At 39.3% G+C, this 19,206-nt stretch overlaps 1 protein-coding gene across 2 annotated transcripts in view; it reads left to right on the plus strand.

The window, feature by feature from the left end:
* Positions 1 to 19,206, plus strand: part of galnt18b (UDP-N-acetyl-alpha-D-galactosamine:polypeptide N-acetylgalactosaminyltransferase 18b) — an 80,455-nt gene that overhangs the window by 34,609 nt on the left and 26,640 nt on the right. For both annotated transcript variants that reach the window (XM_056413035.1, XM_056413034.1), the window contains exons 4-6: positions 3,457 to 3,640; positions 4,623 to 4,820; positions 7,024 to 7,138. In XM_056413035.1, the coding sequence (XP_056269010.1) occupies positions 3,457 to 3,640; positions 4,623 to 4,820; positions 7,024 to 7,138 (497 nt within the window). The remainder of the gene's footprint in view (positions 1 to 3,456; positions 3,641 to 4,622; positions 4,821 to 7,023; positions 7,139 to 19,206) is intronic.

The following is a 19,206-nucleotide window of genomic DNA, read 5'->3' on the forward strand; positions in this document are numbered from 1 at the left end:
ACAGAGACAGACGAGCTCAGTTTAGACCAGAGGTGGAAAGTATCTCAGTAGATTTACTCAAGTAGTGTACTTAAGGACGTCCCAAATTTGGAGGTACTTTACTTGAGTATTTCCATTTCCTGCTACTTAGGCTATACTCAAATATACTTAAAAGGTTAATATTGTACTTATTTATTTCACTAGATCCATTTGATAACTTAAATTATTTTCACATTTATATTAATTAAACACATTATCGACAAACAAATGAAGATGTATTATCACTCGTCTAAATATGATAACACTTTATTGATGGGGAAGGAGTATTTTAAACTATTATTATTTTTACTTGAGTAAAACTTTGAATTTTACTTGTAACAGAGTATTCCTACACTATGGCAATGGTACTTTGACTGAAGTAAAATATAAAAGTACTATTTTCTTCCACCACAAACATGTAAAGATATAGTCAAAGGAAACCATCACGAAAATCCCATACATCTATCAAATAGTCTTTGCCAGGTTATTCTCAGAACTAAATATTACAGAATAAAATTCTCCACACACTTAAAGAAATTTGTAACAAGAGGATTCATAAACCATGTCACAGTTATGTTTTAAATTTAGAAAGCTATCACCATGCGTTGTTGAGGATTCAGAAAAACAATATCTATATTTCGGTAGTTATACACAGTTTCATTAAATGTTTTTTTTTACATCCCGCTGAGGATAGAATAGAGGTGAGCTTTATGGCCTATGAACAATGTTGCAGCTCCCCATTAGCTTTGTGGTTTCATCTTCTGACAGAAACCTTTTTAACATGTTGAACAAGTCCCTGGGTTTACTGCCAGAGTGCACAGCGATGTTAGAACCTGTTTGCTTGTTATTCTAGTGCGACGCCATCCTGAAGCCCACTGCTTACCAGCACAGCTTCAGCATCCAGAAAGATTTATGCCCGTTGGCTATCAGCCATTTCTGGTGTAATGAACTGGGCTTTATTATGATTTGTTATGAGATGACACACATCATCATTCTTATTTCCAATTCCGAAACACACATGAGAATGTCTTAATTATTGATGGATACAATTGTTTACAGATACAGAAGGAATGAGGAACTACAGCAGCTTTCTTTTATGCAGAGTTAAGAGTCCAAAGGGAAGACATGGTTCCATAACATATACTGAAGCTTGAATTACCACAAGGGATCAGCCCTGATTTCATGGTTCTGAGTGCTTCTGCTTTAAGTTCTGGATATCGAATCAAAGGCAGATGTACACTGGGGATGTCTGCTGATTGCAATTAATCACAAAGAAAGTGACCACTGCTGGCTCTTCTGAATGGGGTAGTATCATACTTAACATCAATGTACTATACAATTGTATCTTGCTTTCACACTGATGTTCATGTCCTATGACTTTTTATATGAACTATGACAACTTAGTGCCTATTTATACGTGTCCAGTTCTTTTGTTCTTAGTCGGATTGTCGTCATTTATTCTAATAATAGTTTAGTTATTATTCTGTTCCTTCCTGGACCAGCAGCAATCACTATAATAATAAGTGAAACAATCCGACTCTGCTATATTTTTACAAAATATTTGTATTCGTTTTCTCTGCTGACTGATGAGGTCAGTTGTTGCTACGGAAACAGTTTTGATAAATTTAACAAATTCAAGAGTTGTTTTTGTGTGCTCTTTATACAATAGGAAGATAGTGTCACAGTAACCTGTATGTTTTCTTAGCTATTAGCTCTGTGAAGCAATGCTTTGATAAGCAGAACTCCATTTGTGTTGCTGGCAGCACATACATGTGTTAGACCTGAAGGATGCACGCACAATGAGTGTAAACGTAGCTCTGTTAACACTCTCCAAAGCTTTAATATCGTCCATCGACAAAAATCTGAATACGGTTGATTCAACAATGCATTGACTTATGTCTCATTCATAATGAACATATACTAATTAGATTTTGTATTTCCTGTTTTGTGTTACATTGTCACTTCTCATATTTCAAAATAATTAGTGACTTCATTTTTTGTTGACAGCCCTTTATTAACTTTTTATTGAATCATATGCAGATTATTATTAACAGTTAATACTTGTATATATTAATGTGTCATACAATACAGTATACCGTTGCATAAACACAAGGCAAAAATACAAACAAAACATTCACATCATAACGTTGCATGTGGGTGAAGATAATTACTACTCTCCCAACCTCTGAAGGGATTGCTGATGAAAAGATGTGATAATAAATCATTTATATTCTGTATGTTTGCATTTTATATTGAAATTCATTGTTGTAGATGCACTGATTGGTATTTGCTGTCAGGCTTTTTTTTTTTACAGCAAACAGGTGACACGTGTTGGCAAAGAAAATAAAGCTGCTGGAAAAAATATATAAGAAATTGCATTCAAATAAATTAGTGAAGCAGGATGTTGACTGTGCATACAGTGGGTCATGGGCCTCTTCATAATCTGTGCGTGTTCTTTAAGCGTGTTTTGTATAGTTGAAAGACACAGATGTAAACTTAAACAATGCATCCAATATCTCTGTAAATGATCAGATCATTTCAAACAGAACCATTTTCGTTTTTTTTTAGGGAGTGTCAAACCATTGTCGACTTTATAGATCGACTCACTGCACGATTTCATGGCGATTGCTTTCTGTCTGTTCGTAAACTGCTCCCCATTCCCTTAAAACTCAAAAGGTATACTGGCGGTTAAAAGTGAAATAGTGAGAACACAGCCAAAGGTGATTCATACAAGGGATGATGAAACAGTGCTGATGAAAGTTAGAATTATCTTTCCAGCATTACACAGTAGATAGTAGGCCTAAGATATAGAGTTGTGCTGCAGTGCTGCTCACTTTTCACATTTCACAGCCCTTTAAAAAAAAGTGATCAGTCTTACCTTGCTTTTTAGAAACATCTAATACATTGCTGTAATTTAATGTGTTTTAGAAAAGTTGCAGAAATATTGCTCCCACTCATAACATGTGGGGGCAACTATGATTTTTTTCATATCAGTAGCAGTGACTCTCATCCGGCAGGGTATGACTCATCATAAAATATATACCTGAGCAATAACAGAGGTAAACCTTGAAGCCAAACATTAGACTCAACGGACTTTCTCCATCACCTCCCCCCATGTTTTGAAAAGCATTGCAGGCTGATTCCTCAATATTGCAAAATCCCGTTATGACTGCAGCTCTATGACGGTCTGCGGTTCTGGCTCAAAACGCTGCCTCTTTGGTCCGGTGATCAAAGCAGTGAAGCAGTGAGTATGTTTGGCCTCCCACCAATGAAACACTGCCCACTGGAGGAGGACATTACGGCGTCTTATGGGTGGAAGTTTGCTTTCAACTTCACTCACGCATCACTCATCTCATATGAGGACTTCAAAAACTCCTCAGATATTGATGTAAAATGTGCGTGTGCGTGTGTGTGTGTGTGTGCGTGTGTGTTTTGTAGGTGAGCTAAAAGAGAAGCTGCAGGATTTTGTGTCAGAGACTAACAGACAGCATCCAGGATTCATCAAGCTGGTGCGTCATGCAAAGCAGGAGGGTCTGATCCGGTCCAGAGTGAGCGGGTGGAGGGCTGCTACTGCCCCAGTTGTCGCCCTGTTTGATGCCCACGTCGAATTCAACGTTGGCTGGTGAGTCACTCGCAATGAGAGCGGCATGGTTAGCTCAGCTCAACACAAGAGCCCTGGTGCTTGAGTCACATCACTCTGTGTGGGTTTACAGAAATGTATTTCATTTAAAAACAAAGACTGTATGTAGCTTCGCTCTTTTTCTCTCTGTGTCATACTCGAGCGGATAACTCTGCACTCTCTCTCCGAAATCCGACAAGAGAAACTTTTTCTATTATTGAGCCGATTTTATTTCCTCATTTTACGAATGTCTAACTTTAATTGGTAAACTGTATCTGATTTCTTGATTCATACATACATTTTAAGCAATAGTTTAACATTCTGGAATTTGCTTATTTGCTTTCTTGCCAACAAATAAGGCTACATTATGCAAGAAGTTATCTTAACTTAATTTAAAGACTGGAAGCGGCTCTGACTGAAGGCAGCAACATTGAAACAAACAACATACAAAAGAATGTATTAGTTAAGAAGCTTTAGGGCTCAGATAGGCATATTTCGTCAGAGCCAGGCAGCTGTTTCCCGGTTTAATGTCTTTATGCTAAGCTAAGATAATAGTCTCCTTGCTGTAGCTTCATTTTTATCGTAGTGACATAAGAGCGATACTAACTTTCACATCTAACTCTCAACAACAAAGCAAATCAGACATTTCCCAAAATTACATTCTTTTGACTTTGTTTCTTGTATAAAACAATGTTGATGCCTTTTGCCACACATTAACTTTATGTAATGTGTATTTTTTGTGGATGTTTTATGATTTCATATTTTGATTTAAATTACAAACCATTATTCCTCATCTGATAAAATAGAATTTTTATCAGATGGGGAATAATGGTTTGTCAGACTAGTAAATTGGATTGAATTAATCTTGTGTGTATTGAAATTGTAAAAAAAAAAGAAAAGATGGCAGGCATGATGAAAAGGGTAATGGAGAAAACCTGTCAAAACAAAAACTTGGTCAAATGACTTTGTCTTTCCATATTTGAAGGGCTGAACCCATTCTGCAGAGAATTCAAGAAGACAGAACCCGCATAATCTCCCCATCGTTTGATAACATCAAGTACGACACGTTTGAGATTGAAGAGTATCCGCTGTCTGCCCAGGGATTCGACTGGGAGCTGTGGTGTCGCTACCTCAATCCACCCAAGTCCTGGTGGCACAATGGCAACAAGACTGCACCGATCCAGTAAGTCAACAGCACATGTCTCGCCTTAATCAAATGATAAAACTAGATGATGATGTTTACTGGAGCGCAGCAAAGCGGACAACAATGTGTCTGCCAGTGATGACTTTGCTACAGCGAGCAACCATCTGATCCACTTCCTCAATACACACGTGGTGTTTGTTGCTCTGTTTCTATTTTAATACATTTTTATTTCCCTTTACACATGTCTCAAACATTCTGTTTCAAACCTATATTTGAAGGTCATTTTGAGAATTGAGACATGTTTGTCTGGTGAAGCGGGTCCAGACAGTGACGGTGGATTCTCTCAGAACCGACAGGTGTTGACTATCAGAGCAAAGAGAAAACTAGCAGCCAAGTTGTCAAGTGGTGGGAAATGTCAGTTTCAGTTTGCCCATGATTAAATGCTGCCGCTCCACAAGACACACGCAGTGGGGGACAAAGTATTCAGATCATCTGCTGAAGTAAAGGTAACAATACCACAAAATACTCTGTTGCAAGTAAAAGTCTTATATTCCAGATTTCATTCAAGAAAGAGCACAAAAGTATTGACAGTTAAATGTACTTGAAGTGGTAAAGTAAAGCTAAATGTTTGGCCAGAAAGGCACCTTTCTGAAAGTTTATATCATTAGATATTATATCATTGGAATAATTAATTCCATCATAAATTAATAATAATTACAAAATAAATATAGCACAGTATTATATGTTATCAACTGGTCACATGTTTTGTAAATGTTTAATCTGTAAAGTAATTAGTCACTAAGATAATTACTATATTACCCTGGAGATGGACTGGAGTGGAAGTTTAACGTTGAATTAAATAGAAATACTCATTTTTGGCACAAGTCCCTGAAAATTATATTTTAAGAAGAGTACTTCTGGAAATGTTACTTTCCTCCACTCGACCCAAGTTCCCGTGGCTTGCTTCTCAACTGAGTTGTGCGGCTTTAGCTCAGTGGGGTAAGAGGGCCGTCCTTCAACCGCAAGGTCGTGGGTTCGATCCCCGCTCTCCCCATTAGCTGCAAGAAGTGTCCTTGAAGCAAGGCACTGAACCCCCCCTGCTTCCCAGCGCTTCACCACACCAGCTGCTCTTAAAAAAGGATGGGTTAAATGCAGAGAACTAATTTCCCCTTGGGGATTAATAAAAGTGTATATTTAAAGTGAGCATCAACTGTCAACATCAGCCTGGAGGCAAAGCAAAGTCTCCCCTGTGCTTCCCAACCACAGACTGGAAGCTGAAGCACGAACGTTATCTTGCTGTTTTCTTTCAGACTGACATTTGAGGCTGTGGGCATGTTCATTAATGTCATGGGATGCAACCTCGGCCTGGTCTGAATCAACAAAGTAATGAAAAACAAACAAGCCTGTCCACTGTACATTGACTCAAATAGGACAATAACACTGTATATTAGTAATCCAGAACAGTGTGTTAAAAATATTTGCATTATACTGTTTGAATATATTAAATTATAGGTGCAGTCAGCGATTCTAATCCAGTAAACGTTTTGTCAAATATGGCAAATATCTCCTCACGCGGCCACTATCTGTCCGTTATGTGTGCGTGCTGTAAAATGATCTGGTGTTCATTCACATTCATCTGTAAATGGGAAACAAACAAAGTGTCTTGAACCGAGTCACACAACGCGATTCCAGCCGGTCAGCATTGGTGTTTGTGCACAAGAGAAGGTAAAGGCCATGGATGTATGAGGATAAAAGCGGTGGGAGCGAAGGGGTGGTTTGTATCAAGGTTTTTTGTTTGTTTGCGTGTTCAAATGCTGTTTCTCAAGAATCACTGGAGAAAATAAACTCAATTATTTGACTCAAACATAGCTTCACCCTGTCATGTGACGTGCTACTTCAGTACACTTTCAGAACAAACGGTCTAGGGACCACCGCAGGAAATTGGACATGAGCATTGAATTTACAGTAATTCACATTATAGACATGACCACTAATAATGTGCCTACAACAGAGCACACTGACCATACATGGTGGAGCTGTTTACTGGGCTTCAATCTCCACTCGTCTTAATAATAAATGTCAACCCTGCTAAAAGAGTCATTTTTGTTACATTGATGACCAAGTCATATGTTGTCATGGTCACATTTGTCTTCTTTTCCTCGTTACTATAGCAACTGTACAAACCAAATTGAACCTGCAAAAGACAAACTAAACTGATCTTCATAATCTTTCATCCCCGCAGGAGTCCGGCCCTGATTGGTTGCTTCGTGGTGGATAGGCTGTACTTTGAGGAGATTGGTTTGCTGGATGAGGGGATGGAGGTGTACGGGGGAGAAAATGTGGAGCTGGGCATCAGGGTGAGTAATAATGTCATCCCGAGGCCATGGGCCATTGTTCATGCAGGTAAAGTGGGGGAAATGAACTCTGATAATGACACTTAATGGCTGTTGGGTGCAAGGTCACTGAGAGTACCATTAAAAAAGTGTCATTTGGCTACAAGCGATGTGTGTCTGTGCAATTACAAAATGATGTGCAGGTGTAGTGACAGTTATTTAAGAGATGAAAAGTAGAGCTTTAAAGACTGTAGGGTGTCCAGCCAACAGAGCACTCAGCCCAGCAAGACAAAAGCAAATGTGTCATTGAAAAACAATGTAACTTCAAGGTCCATTCAGCAGCTGTTCTCAAGCTTTTCATCACATCAAATCATTTTCATCAGTAGTACTTTGTTAAATATATCGTTGAATTCATAAAACAGCTGAGTACTGCAGTCTTTAACAGACATGACTCAAAAAGCTCTAAATAGTGCACTTGTTTGGGACTTTTTTTGTCGCGGATTAATACATATTTGGTGCTTTAGTGAGGTTTTACAGCAGTAGGACAGTGGAATGGGATTGAGTCAGAGTCCTGTAAACTACAGTACTTAAGCTGCTAGCCGGAGAACACGTGTTGATTGTTGTGAATGTGAGTTTAAAAGGTTGTTTGTCTTTAAGTATGACTGACTGGCATCCTGTCTTGAACGTACACTGTCTCCCCTCGGCTCCAGCCCTCGCGATCTTGTAAAGGATATGCAGCCACAGATAATAGGGTAACCAAATTTCAAAAACAATTCTTACATGAACAACACAGTAGAGGGAATTAGCCTTTAACAATCACTACTAATTCCTTCTGAAATCTGACTGATCGCCTTCATCTCCCGGTGCTCCCACTGAAGCACATGTGAGAGTTGTAGGACTCAAAGGCATCGTTACCGTGAGCGGTGATGTGTGACGAGAGCGCCGACATTGTTCAGAGCACATAGACGCACCGTGTGCGTACGTACTTGTGTTGCAGTTGTGTTATGTTGCCTCTCACAGTGCTATATTTCATTTCTACACCATTGCTGACTTGGATGAAAATCAGTGGGTTTGATGTGGTTTTAAGCAGATGGGCCAGAGGCAGAACGACCCTCCACAGGGAAAGCGAACGATAGCATACATCAATGCAGCTATCCGCCTGTCCAATAACCGCAAGAAGCGAGGGACAACTCCTCCTCAGCTCCACGGTGACTAGATTGCACTGTGAGAAGGAAATGGAGAGAAGCTTACGACACGGCGTTTGAATGGGAAAAAGATCCATCCTCTAATGACAGGCGATTAGTCCCATGAGTCATTTTCCTTCAGAGATGACATGCTTTTAGAACTCCTGATAATAATGACTGCTTCATACCCAGAAAAAAAATTAGGATTTTATTGAATATATTATAAACCAGGGTCCTATCCCAATATATACACAGTTTGAATAATCATTGTGCTTCATTGCAATGGAGTTAGAGTTCATTGTAACACTCTGTGTTGTTTACTTGCTTGGTTGCGTTGGACTGAAGGAACCTGCCCTTGTCTGGAGGTTAATGTAGTTTCGAATTCAGTAAAGCTTTTGAAGCAGAGGGTGACACAGTAAACTGAGAGCTAGAGCACAGGGCTGGTGGACTTTGGCTTGGCCCCAGATTAGCAGTCCCATGGAGCCCCAGCATGGTCGGTCTGTCTGCAGCGTATTGGTCATGCCTTCAGACCACCTGCCAGCTCACAAACTGGCTGCTGACTGATCCTCAGAGACACACTCAATCCAGGCCAACAGCTACATGCTTTGGCTGAGGCTTGAAAGGGATATCCTGGGTAGTGTGAGGGGGAAATGAACCGCTGCTCTTTGTTCACAAAGTGGAGGCTGAATATTTCTATTATGATGTATAAGAATGACCATTCTGATGATGCACAAAGGATGATGTCACACATTATTTGTGATCTTTTCTTGAGTTCTTTACATCCTCGTATGCATTAATGTGCAACTTAATTATATTTATGTTACCCAACCCAAGGACAAGAGAGGAGTGACCGAGGCCGACCCAAACCCAACAGGCAGTATTTGTTTTATTTCCGAACCACCCCAGACCCAACAGAGTTAATGTAAGCTTAAGCACTGAGCCTGTTGCCCCATCAGAGCCCTGTCAGTCACTTAATTAACAAAACCCCTCCCTGAACAACCCTAAAAGAGACAGTAGGTCCAGATTATTATTTTTTTCTTTACACTGTATTTCCATTAAAAGAACTTGGAAGCACCATTTCAAGTGGGCTGAAGTTAACCACAACCCAAACCCCAACATTATTTCTAAATGTTTGTCCGAACCCGACCCAGCCCGGGTATCCTCACTCACTGCTATTATAGTGGTGAATGTGTTGTTGCATTGAACAAGGCTTTAGAAACCTCTGTAAAATAAAGCAGACTTTTATTTTGAAGGATATACATCAACACAGTGGTCTAGTGCTTCCTAAATTACCATGTCATTATATTCTTATGTGAGTAAATGTGATTTAATTAATCTGAAAGCTACTGATTTTTAAGCCCTAAAGCTGCCATCACCAGATTTGAGACTAAAACTATCACCTTTACATCTGGAGGTAGGAAAGGAGGCAGCTGTGAACCATGATCAACCCAAATATTTGTGGTTTCACTGTCAGTCAATGCATTTGTTTGATTATACCACAGCATTAATGGCTGCAGCGTAAAAGAGTCCATCACGTGAATCAGCTGGCGGACTCGTCCGCTGAACAGAGTGTATGTGTTGCCCTTTCAATAGCTTTTCTCCCAGTTTAGTCCTGAGCATTTATTCAAAGCAAACCTTGTGAATGCAGGGAATTTATGATGATAGAATCCACTGCAATAAATTGCTGAAAGATAATCCCGGGAAGCGTGGTCCTTGGCCACGTTAAAGCACAGCGCAGAGGTAGAGCACTGACTGTCTGTTTGAGCTTCCAGTCACACAGTGTTGATTTGTTTTTTGTTTTTTTGAGATGGATGTGCAGAAAGCCGAAGATATAGTTTTGTGAAGAAATCACTCAAGTCAGAGTGCACGGCGGAACAGAAAGCAAATTGGACAGGACCCTGAAACAGAATTATAATACAAATGATCTTCCAAAACACCTGTGAATACTGGGTGTTGTGCCAGTGAAGCACGGCATCGGACAATGCATCACAAAAACACTAAAGCAGACATCATTACTCTCACCCAATACCAGGAAGGCTGAGGTGAGAAATGAGGATCATTGAGGGCCACGAAAAACAATTATAAAATGGGCGTTGGGCACCGTTTTTATGGAAGTGGCATTAAAACACCATTAATGTCATAATAATGATTTACAAATTAGATTTCACCTTAATATATGCAATTTGTATTCAATATAAGCAACATGTATTATTATCTGTATAAGCATTTAAAAAAAGACCAGATCTTTGCAGTGACAAATTATTCGGCAGCTTGAAAGATGAGAACAACCGTCAATTAAAAATCCTTTTCATCATAAGATCAATTCATCCACAATTCAAAAGTCGATGTTATATTGTTGTGAACAAGTACATTAAAACTGCTGCACTTAAAACTAGATAGAAATGTTGTATATGTGTGTGAGGTCGGCATATATTACGATTGAGGTCATACATACAAATATTTCATACATATTTATACCTCAGATTCAACATATTGAAAATCTAACAGTAATGATAAAACATGATTGATGAATATGTGTTTATCTAAAAATGCTAAATCTATCTGTTAGTTGTTTTTTTAACAGGCTCTATTAACTTTAGCCTCTTAACCTATTTGCCTTAAAGCCAGTATATTTTTTAAATAAGCTTATTTTGTCATCACATTTGAAGCTTATAGATCTAAAACACAAGACATGATGTTCTCTCAGCATTAACAGTAATCATGAATAAATGACTGATGAACCGTCTCTTGCACATTTATACATGAACACAAAGATCATATTAAAGTGTGCTGGTTTGTCTTTTTTATCATTTGAAAGGTACAATAGATGTTGAGTTCTGTGTAGTCACTCAGGACATGATCCAGAAGGTGTACTATATTCATGAGACTGTAATTGTAGGAGAGCAGAGAGTTTAATGACCAGTGTGCAGCTGAAAATCCATTTAACCCTGCTGCGTAATCTCACACTAATAGGACAATCAATAAGAAAGTCTTTTGTCCGACAGAGATAATGTGAATTATATTGTAGCCCTCTAGTATAACTATAAGAAATATGACCACTTCATGCAATATAAAATCAGTAAAGTTAAATATAGTAATGCTATTAGAAGGATAATTCAATTTGAACAATGATGATTCATAGTGACCAGAAGGATACTTGTAATATTCCCTATAATGTACTGTAAAGAATAATTATTTATATTAGAGATATATTACAGTTTTTCACAGTTGTTAACACCCAAAAAGCGAAAATTCGGCACAATTTGCACAACCTTCTCTTCATGTACCAATCGTTCAACCCAATTTGGCACTACTTCACACTGCCTTATCTGCATTAGACTCTGATTTTGTTTGTTTACACTCTGATGTCAATTACACATCACCTTGTTGTCAAAACACTACACACAATGTTCAGTTGTTGCACACACTTCTCAAGTAAAATCTCAAAGCATCAACCTACCACACACAAATAGTCAAATCTCTAAACATTCAGGTCTGTTGAGCAATTTGCAATCAGGACTGCAGCATAAAAGTGCCTTGAGCCTCTGTTTTGTTTGAATCAACATGGGATCTTGCACCATCATGACCACCTAGGGGCCTATAACACCGCCCGTCTCCTCGTCTTCCTAGATGGCCTGCATGACCTGCTGGTACCATCTGGCCAAATAGATGACCAACAGCGGGTCGATCATGTTGTCATCTGGGACAATGTGAGTTTCCACCGGGCTGCTCAAGTGCGCGAGTGGTTCCAGGACCACCCACATTTTTCCGTTCTGTACCTTCCACCTTATTCACCCTTCCTGAATCCTATTGAGGAATTCTTTTCAGCTTGGAGGTGGAAGGTATACGAACGGAACCCACAGGACCAGGTCCCAATGCTCCAGGCCATGGAGGAGGCTTGCGGCGACGTGACTGTCGAGGCCTGTCAGGGCTTCATGCGTCACTCGAGGCGATTCTTCCAACGCTGCTTGGACAGGGATAACATTGCCTGCGATGTAGATGAGGCCCTCTGGCCAGACAGGAACCGGAGGCGTGATGCCTAATTAATGGAATTTCTGTGAGGGGGGAGGGGGGGGGGGTTGAGCAGGCCGGTTTACAGTACTGTACTGTACTGTTGTCTCTGTGTACCAGAATAAACCTTTTTTTGCTGCATATTTGTGTGCTGTTTTAAGTTTGACTATGAAAAAAGTAGGCCTACACTGAGACATTTTACAAAAGGAGAAATGGCTCATTCTCCAGAGTCATTGTCATTTGTATGGTGTGTTCCATTTCGATGATTGTGTTTTAAATTTTGCCCTTCTGTGTGCTGTAAATGCTTGGTAGTGTGCAGCAAATGCTTAGTTGTGTGTACTCAATGAATGTATGTGTGTGTCTTTTGAAAAAATGGCTGTGTGAAAAAACGAGTTCCATTTTGTGAACAGTTAAGAGATTTGATGGCAAAGAGTCATCTTGCAAAGGGAGTGTCAGGTTTAGCATTTTGTGTGTGAGGTTTTCAGTTTTCTGTGTGCAGTTTTGAGAAAGCCGTTATTGTTTTGAAAAACGTGTGTTAACAATTGTGAAAAACTGTAACAGTAAACAGCTCTGAGCTGCCAGATTTCAAACAAACAACAGTCCACTTTCTTACAACTCTGGTGAGCTTCATCATTCTGGCTCATTTGTTTTCAAATTGATTTTAAAATTATTGTAATCACCTACAAGGCTTTCCATGGCGGCGCTCCAGAGTACATTGCTGACCTTTGTTTGTGCTGCTTTTAAAGCACATTATTAACCTTTTGTTTCCGAAAAGGGCAAAACAAATGAAGCTTGACATTATAACTGTATTACAGCAACATAATGCTCATAGTTAACCACAGTGTGACTCCATATTACTACGGACAAAACTAGTGTTATAATAAAAGCATAGACGTTATCAAAAGACCATTTCTGAAGTGTGACGAAAGAGACGTATGTACATCTAGGTATGATAAAGAATAGATTTGATCAACGTTTTTATTTTTCACAAGTCTCTTATTACTGTTTTTATGTTTCACTATACCAGCTAATTTAATTTCTTCTTCCTTAACTAAATTTAAAAACCAGGCACTATTACACCCTACTGTCATAGAATAGTTCTGATTGATTCATTTAAAAGATGGAGCTGAAGTTGTGGTTTCTTTACGGACTTAGTGACATCAGAGTGACATCAGAGTGACATCGGAGCAATATCGGAGTGATATCGGCGTGCTATTAGAGTGACATAGTGATATCAGAGTGATATCAGAGTGACATCGGAGGACCAGGTGAGGTTGAACAGTGTGGCAGAGTGCGTTTTTTAAAGAATCCCTCTAGATGGCTTATTCAGTGGCCCAGAGTAAATACTGAAGCTTGAACAGGGATCCACATGGACCGAATGAATCATATTTGACAGATCTGGTTTATAGAAAACCGGCTGGATCAGTTTTTATGCGCAGCATTGAGTTTATGCAATGTTAACCCCTATTGCCTTTTCCACATTTCTTTCTGTGCTTATCGTCCAGTATCTCTACATTTCTGGATGAAATCTTTTCAATCTTTCTTTAGCCATCTCCATCTGATAACTTATTATTCATAGGCTCATTCTACCCTGCATGCAGTTATATTTATTGCTTTGTGATATGGAAGTCGATATGCCTTAATTTACATATTTATGCTCTGTCAAACGCACACAGCTCCAATAATATTTAAGTTCAAGCAAAAAAATGTAGCGTCAAATTGGATTATTTATTATTATGAACAAAATCTAGTGTTTTCATTAATTCTTTATTGAAAACGTATCTCATGTTGTTATGTCGACAGAAAGGAGCTTCTAAAGGTTATTTTATTTCACTGTACACTTGCTTGATGAATGTGTGAAATGTTTCACCCCCGAAGGTGTTATTCTGTGTGCAGGAAGTCGTATAGAACCTGTTTGAATGTGTGTCTCACATTCACACTTCCTTGTGCTGATGACACCTGTGAGGAGGAAGGAAGCTGCTTAGATTGAAAAATAAATCAAGTCCCTTGTCAAAAATATATTTTGTTCTCTGTTGGTTCAGTTACACGTCGAGACAGCAAAACTGCTTGTCGGTGTGCAGACTGCAGGATTTTAATATTTGGTAATAACCAGCTCTCAAGTGGTTGCAACTGGGGGTGTTTCCTCAGTACAGACGAGCCAAGAGATACATGTCACTGCAGACAGAATTCCATTCTGTATAGTGTTACTTTTGCAGATAGAATCAGTCGACTGCATTTCCTTCACCTCAATACTTGAAGTCTTTTTCGACTTTTCAGCACAAGCAATAATGGGGTGTGCCGTTTATTTTTAAATCATGGTTCAACAGCTCCAATAATGATGCTGAGATAGTAGATAGACATACAGCCATTAGGGAAAGACAGGAATCGCAGAGGATATAGTGTTTGTGTTTATAGACATAGTTTAATGTCAGATCTCATTTAAATGACGGTAAAATAGAGGCAGTGCGGCTCACGATTTTATTACGTAAACCCTATCCAGGCCCACTTTTTTGTAGACCCCGAGATGACGCATGTTCGTGCATGTTAGTGTGCTACTGGTCAGCTCAGCACTACTACGATGGATACATAATGCTGTACCAATCCACAACATCATGGCGGAAGCGTAGCCCTCACCCTCTGATTTCTCAGGTCCTCAGGTAAACACTGTTAGCTCTGTCAGCACTTTCACTTTAGTTTGTACTGTTAGCACCATTAGCACCGTTAGCTATTAGCCGCCAGCAACATGTTGAGAAGTAATCGAAATGCTTCCAATCTCAGATCTTGCACCATTAAATCTGAGTTGATTATGATTGGAGACTTTAACAGCAAGGTCCCAAAAAAGGACTCCTCTATTTGCAAAGCTCTAAGGAATGTTTGCCATCTATTTGATTTACATTGGCAGAATACACAGTTCACATCATTCATGTAGTTCTTCTTTCAGGCCGATCCAAAATTTCAAAAAGCTTGGTTGTTGATTGTGACCTCAGTGGTCGTTCTTTTATTTTCTGCACATTGAAGATTCAGAAGTCTGTAATTTTCACAGCTCAAAGTCAAATCTCTTAAATACAACAGCAGTGAGGTACAAGATTGTTAAGGGATATGGATTAGTCTCCAGATTTTAAATATGCAGAGGTGAATAAAGCTTTGGGATGTTTTAATAATTGTTTTTGGGAGCCATTGATATATTTTCCCCACTTAAGTCAATCAATGAATGAAACTTTTATTTCAGACTCGAGGTCCAGAATTAGAATACAACCTTGGATTAACTCTGATACTTTAAAAGCCATGAAGTCCAGACATTACTATTTCACCAAATAAGGATGAGCAGTTGTTCTGTGAATATAAAACACTTAGAAAGTAGGTGAATCGAATGATAAAGTGAGCCAGGACCGAATTCTCCAATGAGAAGATAACAGAGAATAAGAACAACCCATAAACAAATTCAGTTATTTATCATTGCAAAAAGAAAATTATGAATTCCAATTCTTTCAGAAAATCTCATTCGACTGATACTCATCTCTACCTAACAGATAACATTCAGAATAAAGTAGAAGTATGCCACAAGAAAGTATTGCGGCAGAGTTATCTTGGATCTCCGAAGGGTGTTCGACACTGTAAATCATGATATCTTCTGATCTAGAAGACCAGAGTCTTAAACAATAAATCTCTACAGTTGGTTTGGCCTACCTGGAGGGAGAGTTGTGGATGTAAATAGAACCATGTCCATACCACTCACACTTAAATGTGGGGTCCAACAGATGAGCATTTAATGTCCTCTTTTGTTTAAGCTTTTTGTCAAGGACTGTATCCCCTGACTTGGTGCCAATGCTAATTTAAAAGCTTATGGAAAACTTGTTTTTACATTCAGTAACAGTTATGTGGAATCTCACCTATAGTACTGCAACTCAACCGATTCCCTAGTCCTAAATATAACTCGAATCGGTTGAGTTGCAGACTGTAGATTCCGAATACCCATCTTGTTTGTTTTAGTTGTCCTTGCAGTGCATTGGGAATGTGTGTCTGAGTTAGGAGAACACTTGGTTTCTAAGCCGGGCTCATAAATTGAGCTGTTTGTGCAAACTCACTATTGTATGCTGGTAGTGTCGTATTGATTTGTGTATTCATTGTTGTATTCATTATTGAAAGGTGGAATACCTTGTATTGAATATGATCTGTTATGTAGGACAAGGTGTAAATATCCCTTTCTGCATACTCGAGACTCCGTGGGCTGGTCGAATGATTGATGGCATCCTATGGGTTATCAAGTGGGCGCCCTCCTTCTTCGATGTTTCGCTGATTGACCCACGACATCTCCAGAGGGTTCAGCAGTGAGATCCGGCGTCCCGGGCTCACTCCCTAGATGTCATCACTCATCCGACAGCCCAGGTGGAGTCCTTCCTCCTGGATCTTCTTTTCCACTGCAGGTCTTGCTGGGCTGGGTTCAGGTTGGTTTCCTGTGCAAGGTTCGTCTTCTTCTGGGACAGGGATGTTGATGTCCTGCAGACTGTGGTTTTGGCCCTGCTGCTGAACTTCAGTCGACTGACTCGACCTGCTTCTCAGAAAGTAGCTGTCGATGCGAGATCCCTGTTGACCCTTCTTTAGACACCCTTTCCTGCCCTGATGTATTTTTAGGCCTCTAGTGTAGTGCTGCCTTCACTCTCTGCTTGGAGAAAAAAACACACCCGTTTCAGGATGGATTTGGACTCGTCATCATGAATCTAATTTCGACATTTAAATCTCCAAGAGATTATTGTTATTTTCATAGATGGTAAACACACAACTAAATATATGATGTAAAAACAAGAAGACAAAAATAATAAAGCTAGTTAGGCTTAAACTACAGTGCCTGGATAATTAGATTACAAAAACATTCAATCAAGAAATCCATTAGAATCTTTTCCCTTCTAGAAAACTCCATATTTCTAGTTAGATGGAATGTGATGGTAAATTGTATATTAATAATTCAAGGCTATGACTCTTCACATGGATATCTGCATGGATTACTGCTGCCCTGTCACCTACAAATTACATTTGTATGCATGTATTCTTCATTAGCGATTTATGGTCAAGGACAATGTTCAGAGTGAAGTGAGGGTCGAGCAAAAATAAAAAGGATGGTGGATGGCCATGTAGAACATTTAACCTCAAAATGGTCAGCCTGGCTTCATTTCCCATGTCAAATTAACAATCAGCATCACTTTATTTTTCCTTTTATCTGATGATTGTTCTCTTTAATAGAAGCCTATATGAAATGTCAGAAAATAGGGAAAAATGCCTTTCCCAAGATGCTAAAGCGCAAAGACAACTTCATTTTGTTGTTTTGTCCAACCAAGAGTACAACACCCGTCATATTCAGTTTAATACTGTCAGCAGCCAATCTTCATATTTGCGTAGCTATAACCATTTTTTTTCTTTAACATTTTTGTTATTGATATTATTGTTTTCGAACATGTAAAATGTAACTGTTAGTAAGAGTAATGTGAACAGAAACAGTTCATATGTCTGCTGGTGTTGTGCTCTGTTGCACATTGTGGTCTTGCAGGATATTAACAGTGTAGAAAGTTGAAAGTTGGACAATTTAAATAACTTGTATTTATTGCAATTGTAGTTTTCTTGTACCAGATTGCCGATACAAGTTTTATTTCAAACATGAGATCAATATGTAAAATTGTCCGCACATGATCGGAAATGACTCGGATAAAGATGTTGTCAAGTTACATCACCAGAATCCTAAGTTGAAGGACAGCAGTAGAGACATGTTGTGTCTTTTTTCCTCAACAAGTTGTGTTATGATTGCCTGTAACTGCTTCTGTGGCGAGGGTGGGAAATGCACTCCTCCTTTTCAGACAGCAGACACACATAGTATCCACGCGATTGTCTGCACTGCTTCAATGAGCTCTGGGCAGCAAAAGAGGAAGATCAGCTTTACCTTATAAGTAAGTCTGTGCTTTGATGTGAAGGGTTTTGTCATCAAAAAATACTGAGGAAAGGTGAAATGAATGCAGATGGAAATATTAGGGTTATTTTAAAGCCATTTGGTGTTTCTGGATGTACAGAAAAGGGGGTGCGGGGAGGTGTATGCCAATAGATACACTCCAGATACACAGACAGGTATGAAATGAAAAATGAATATTCCTGAAGCAGCATAAATCAAAGGAATATATGGTGTGAAATGTTCCTGACGTTCTGCTCATCCTGTCAGGAGGCTGCAGACATTTTTCTTTCTTCTTATTTTGCATTTCTCTTCATGTTTAAAAATGATGGTCAACAAGATGAGCCCAAATTTCCACACAAGTAATGTTTCAAATGCTTCACATGTTTCATATGAAACTATCAAAAGGGGTTTTGCTCATGTATTCATAAAATTCATATCCTCCAGTTGGGCAGCCGTGTTTCATTAGATTTCTGTAATTAATCTCTATTTTACTCCGTCTCATCCAGAAGATGCTGACTTGGTTTTAGATGTAAAGACTAAGTAGCAGGTACGTGCACAGACATTTTGGGGGGCAAGTGCTCAAACCCAAAAAAAGGGCACTCAATGCCAAAAAAAATAATTCTGACAGAGTTGAAGCATAAGCAGCAATACACTGATGAAGCTGTCCCCGACCTGCATCTCCTCTGGCAGCATCAGACCGCTAGCTTACATTCTCTTTATGAATAAAGAGGAATTATTATATAGCAACAACAGTACAAGCGTTCTGATTGGCTAATGGCCACGTATCGCCCTCCTCCTGGTCTGATACGGATCCGTATCGCCCTCTTACGTCATTTTCAAAATGAGCGATCTTGATAGACATCAACAGCCAAGAGCAGTGGTCCTCAAACTAAGGCTCGCGGGCCGGATACGGCCCGCCTCCACATTTGGCCCGGCCCTCTGAACAATACCAGAGAGGCCTT

The sequence above is a fragment of the Pseudoliparis swirei genome, chromosome 4, assembly GCF_029220125.1.
Source record: "Pseudoliparis swirei isolate HS2019 ecotype Mariana Trench chromosome 4, NWPU_hadal_v1, whole genome shotgun sequence".
In the NCBI taxonomy this organism is placed as follows: domain Eukaryota; kingdom Metazoa; phylum Chordata; class Actinopteri; order Perciformes; family Liparidae; genus Pseudoliparis; species Pseudoliparis swirei.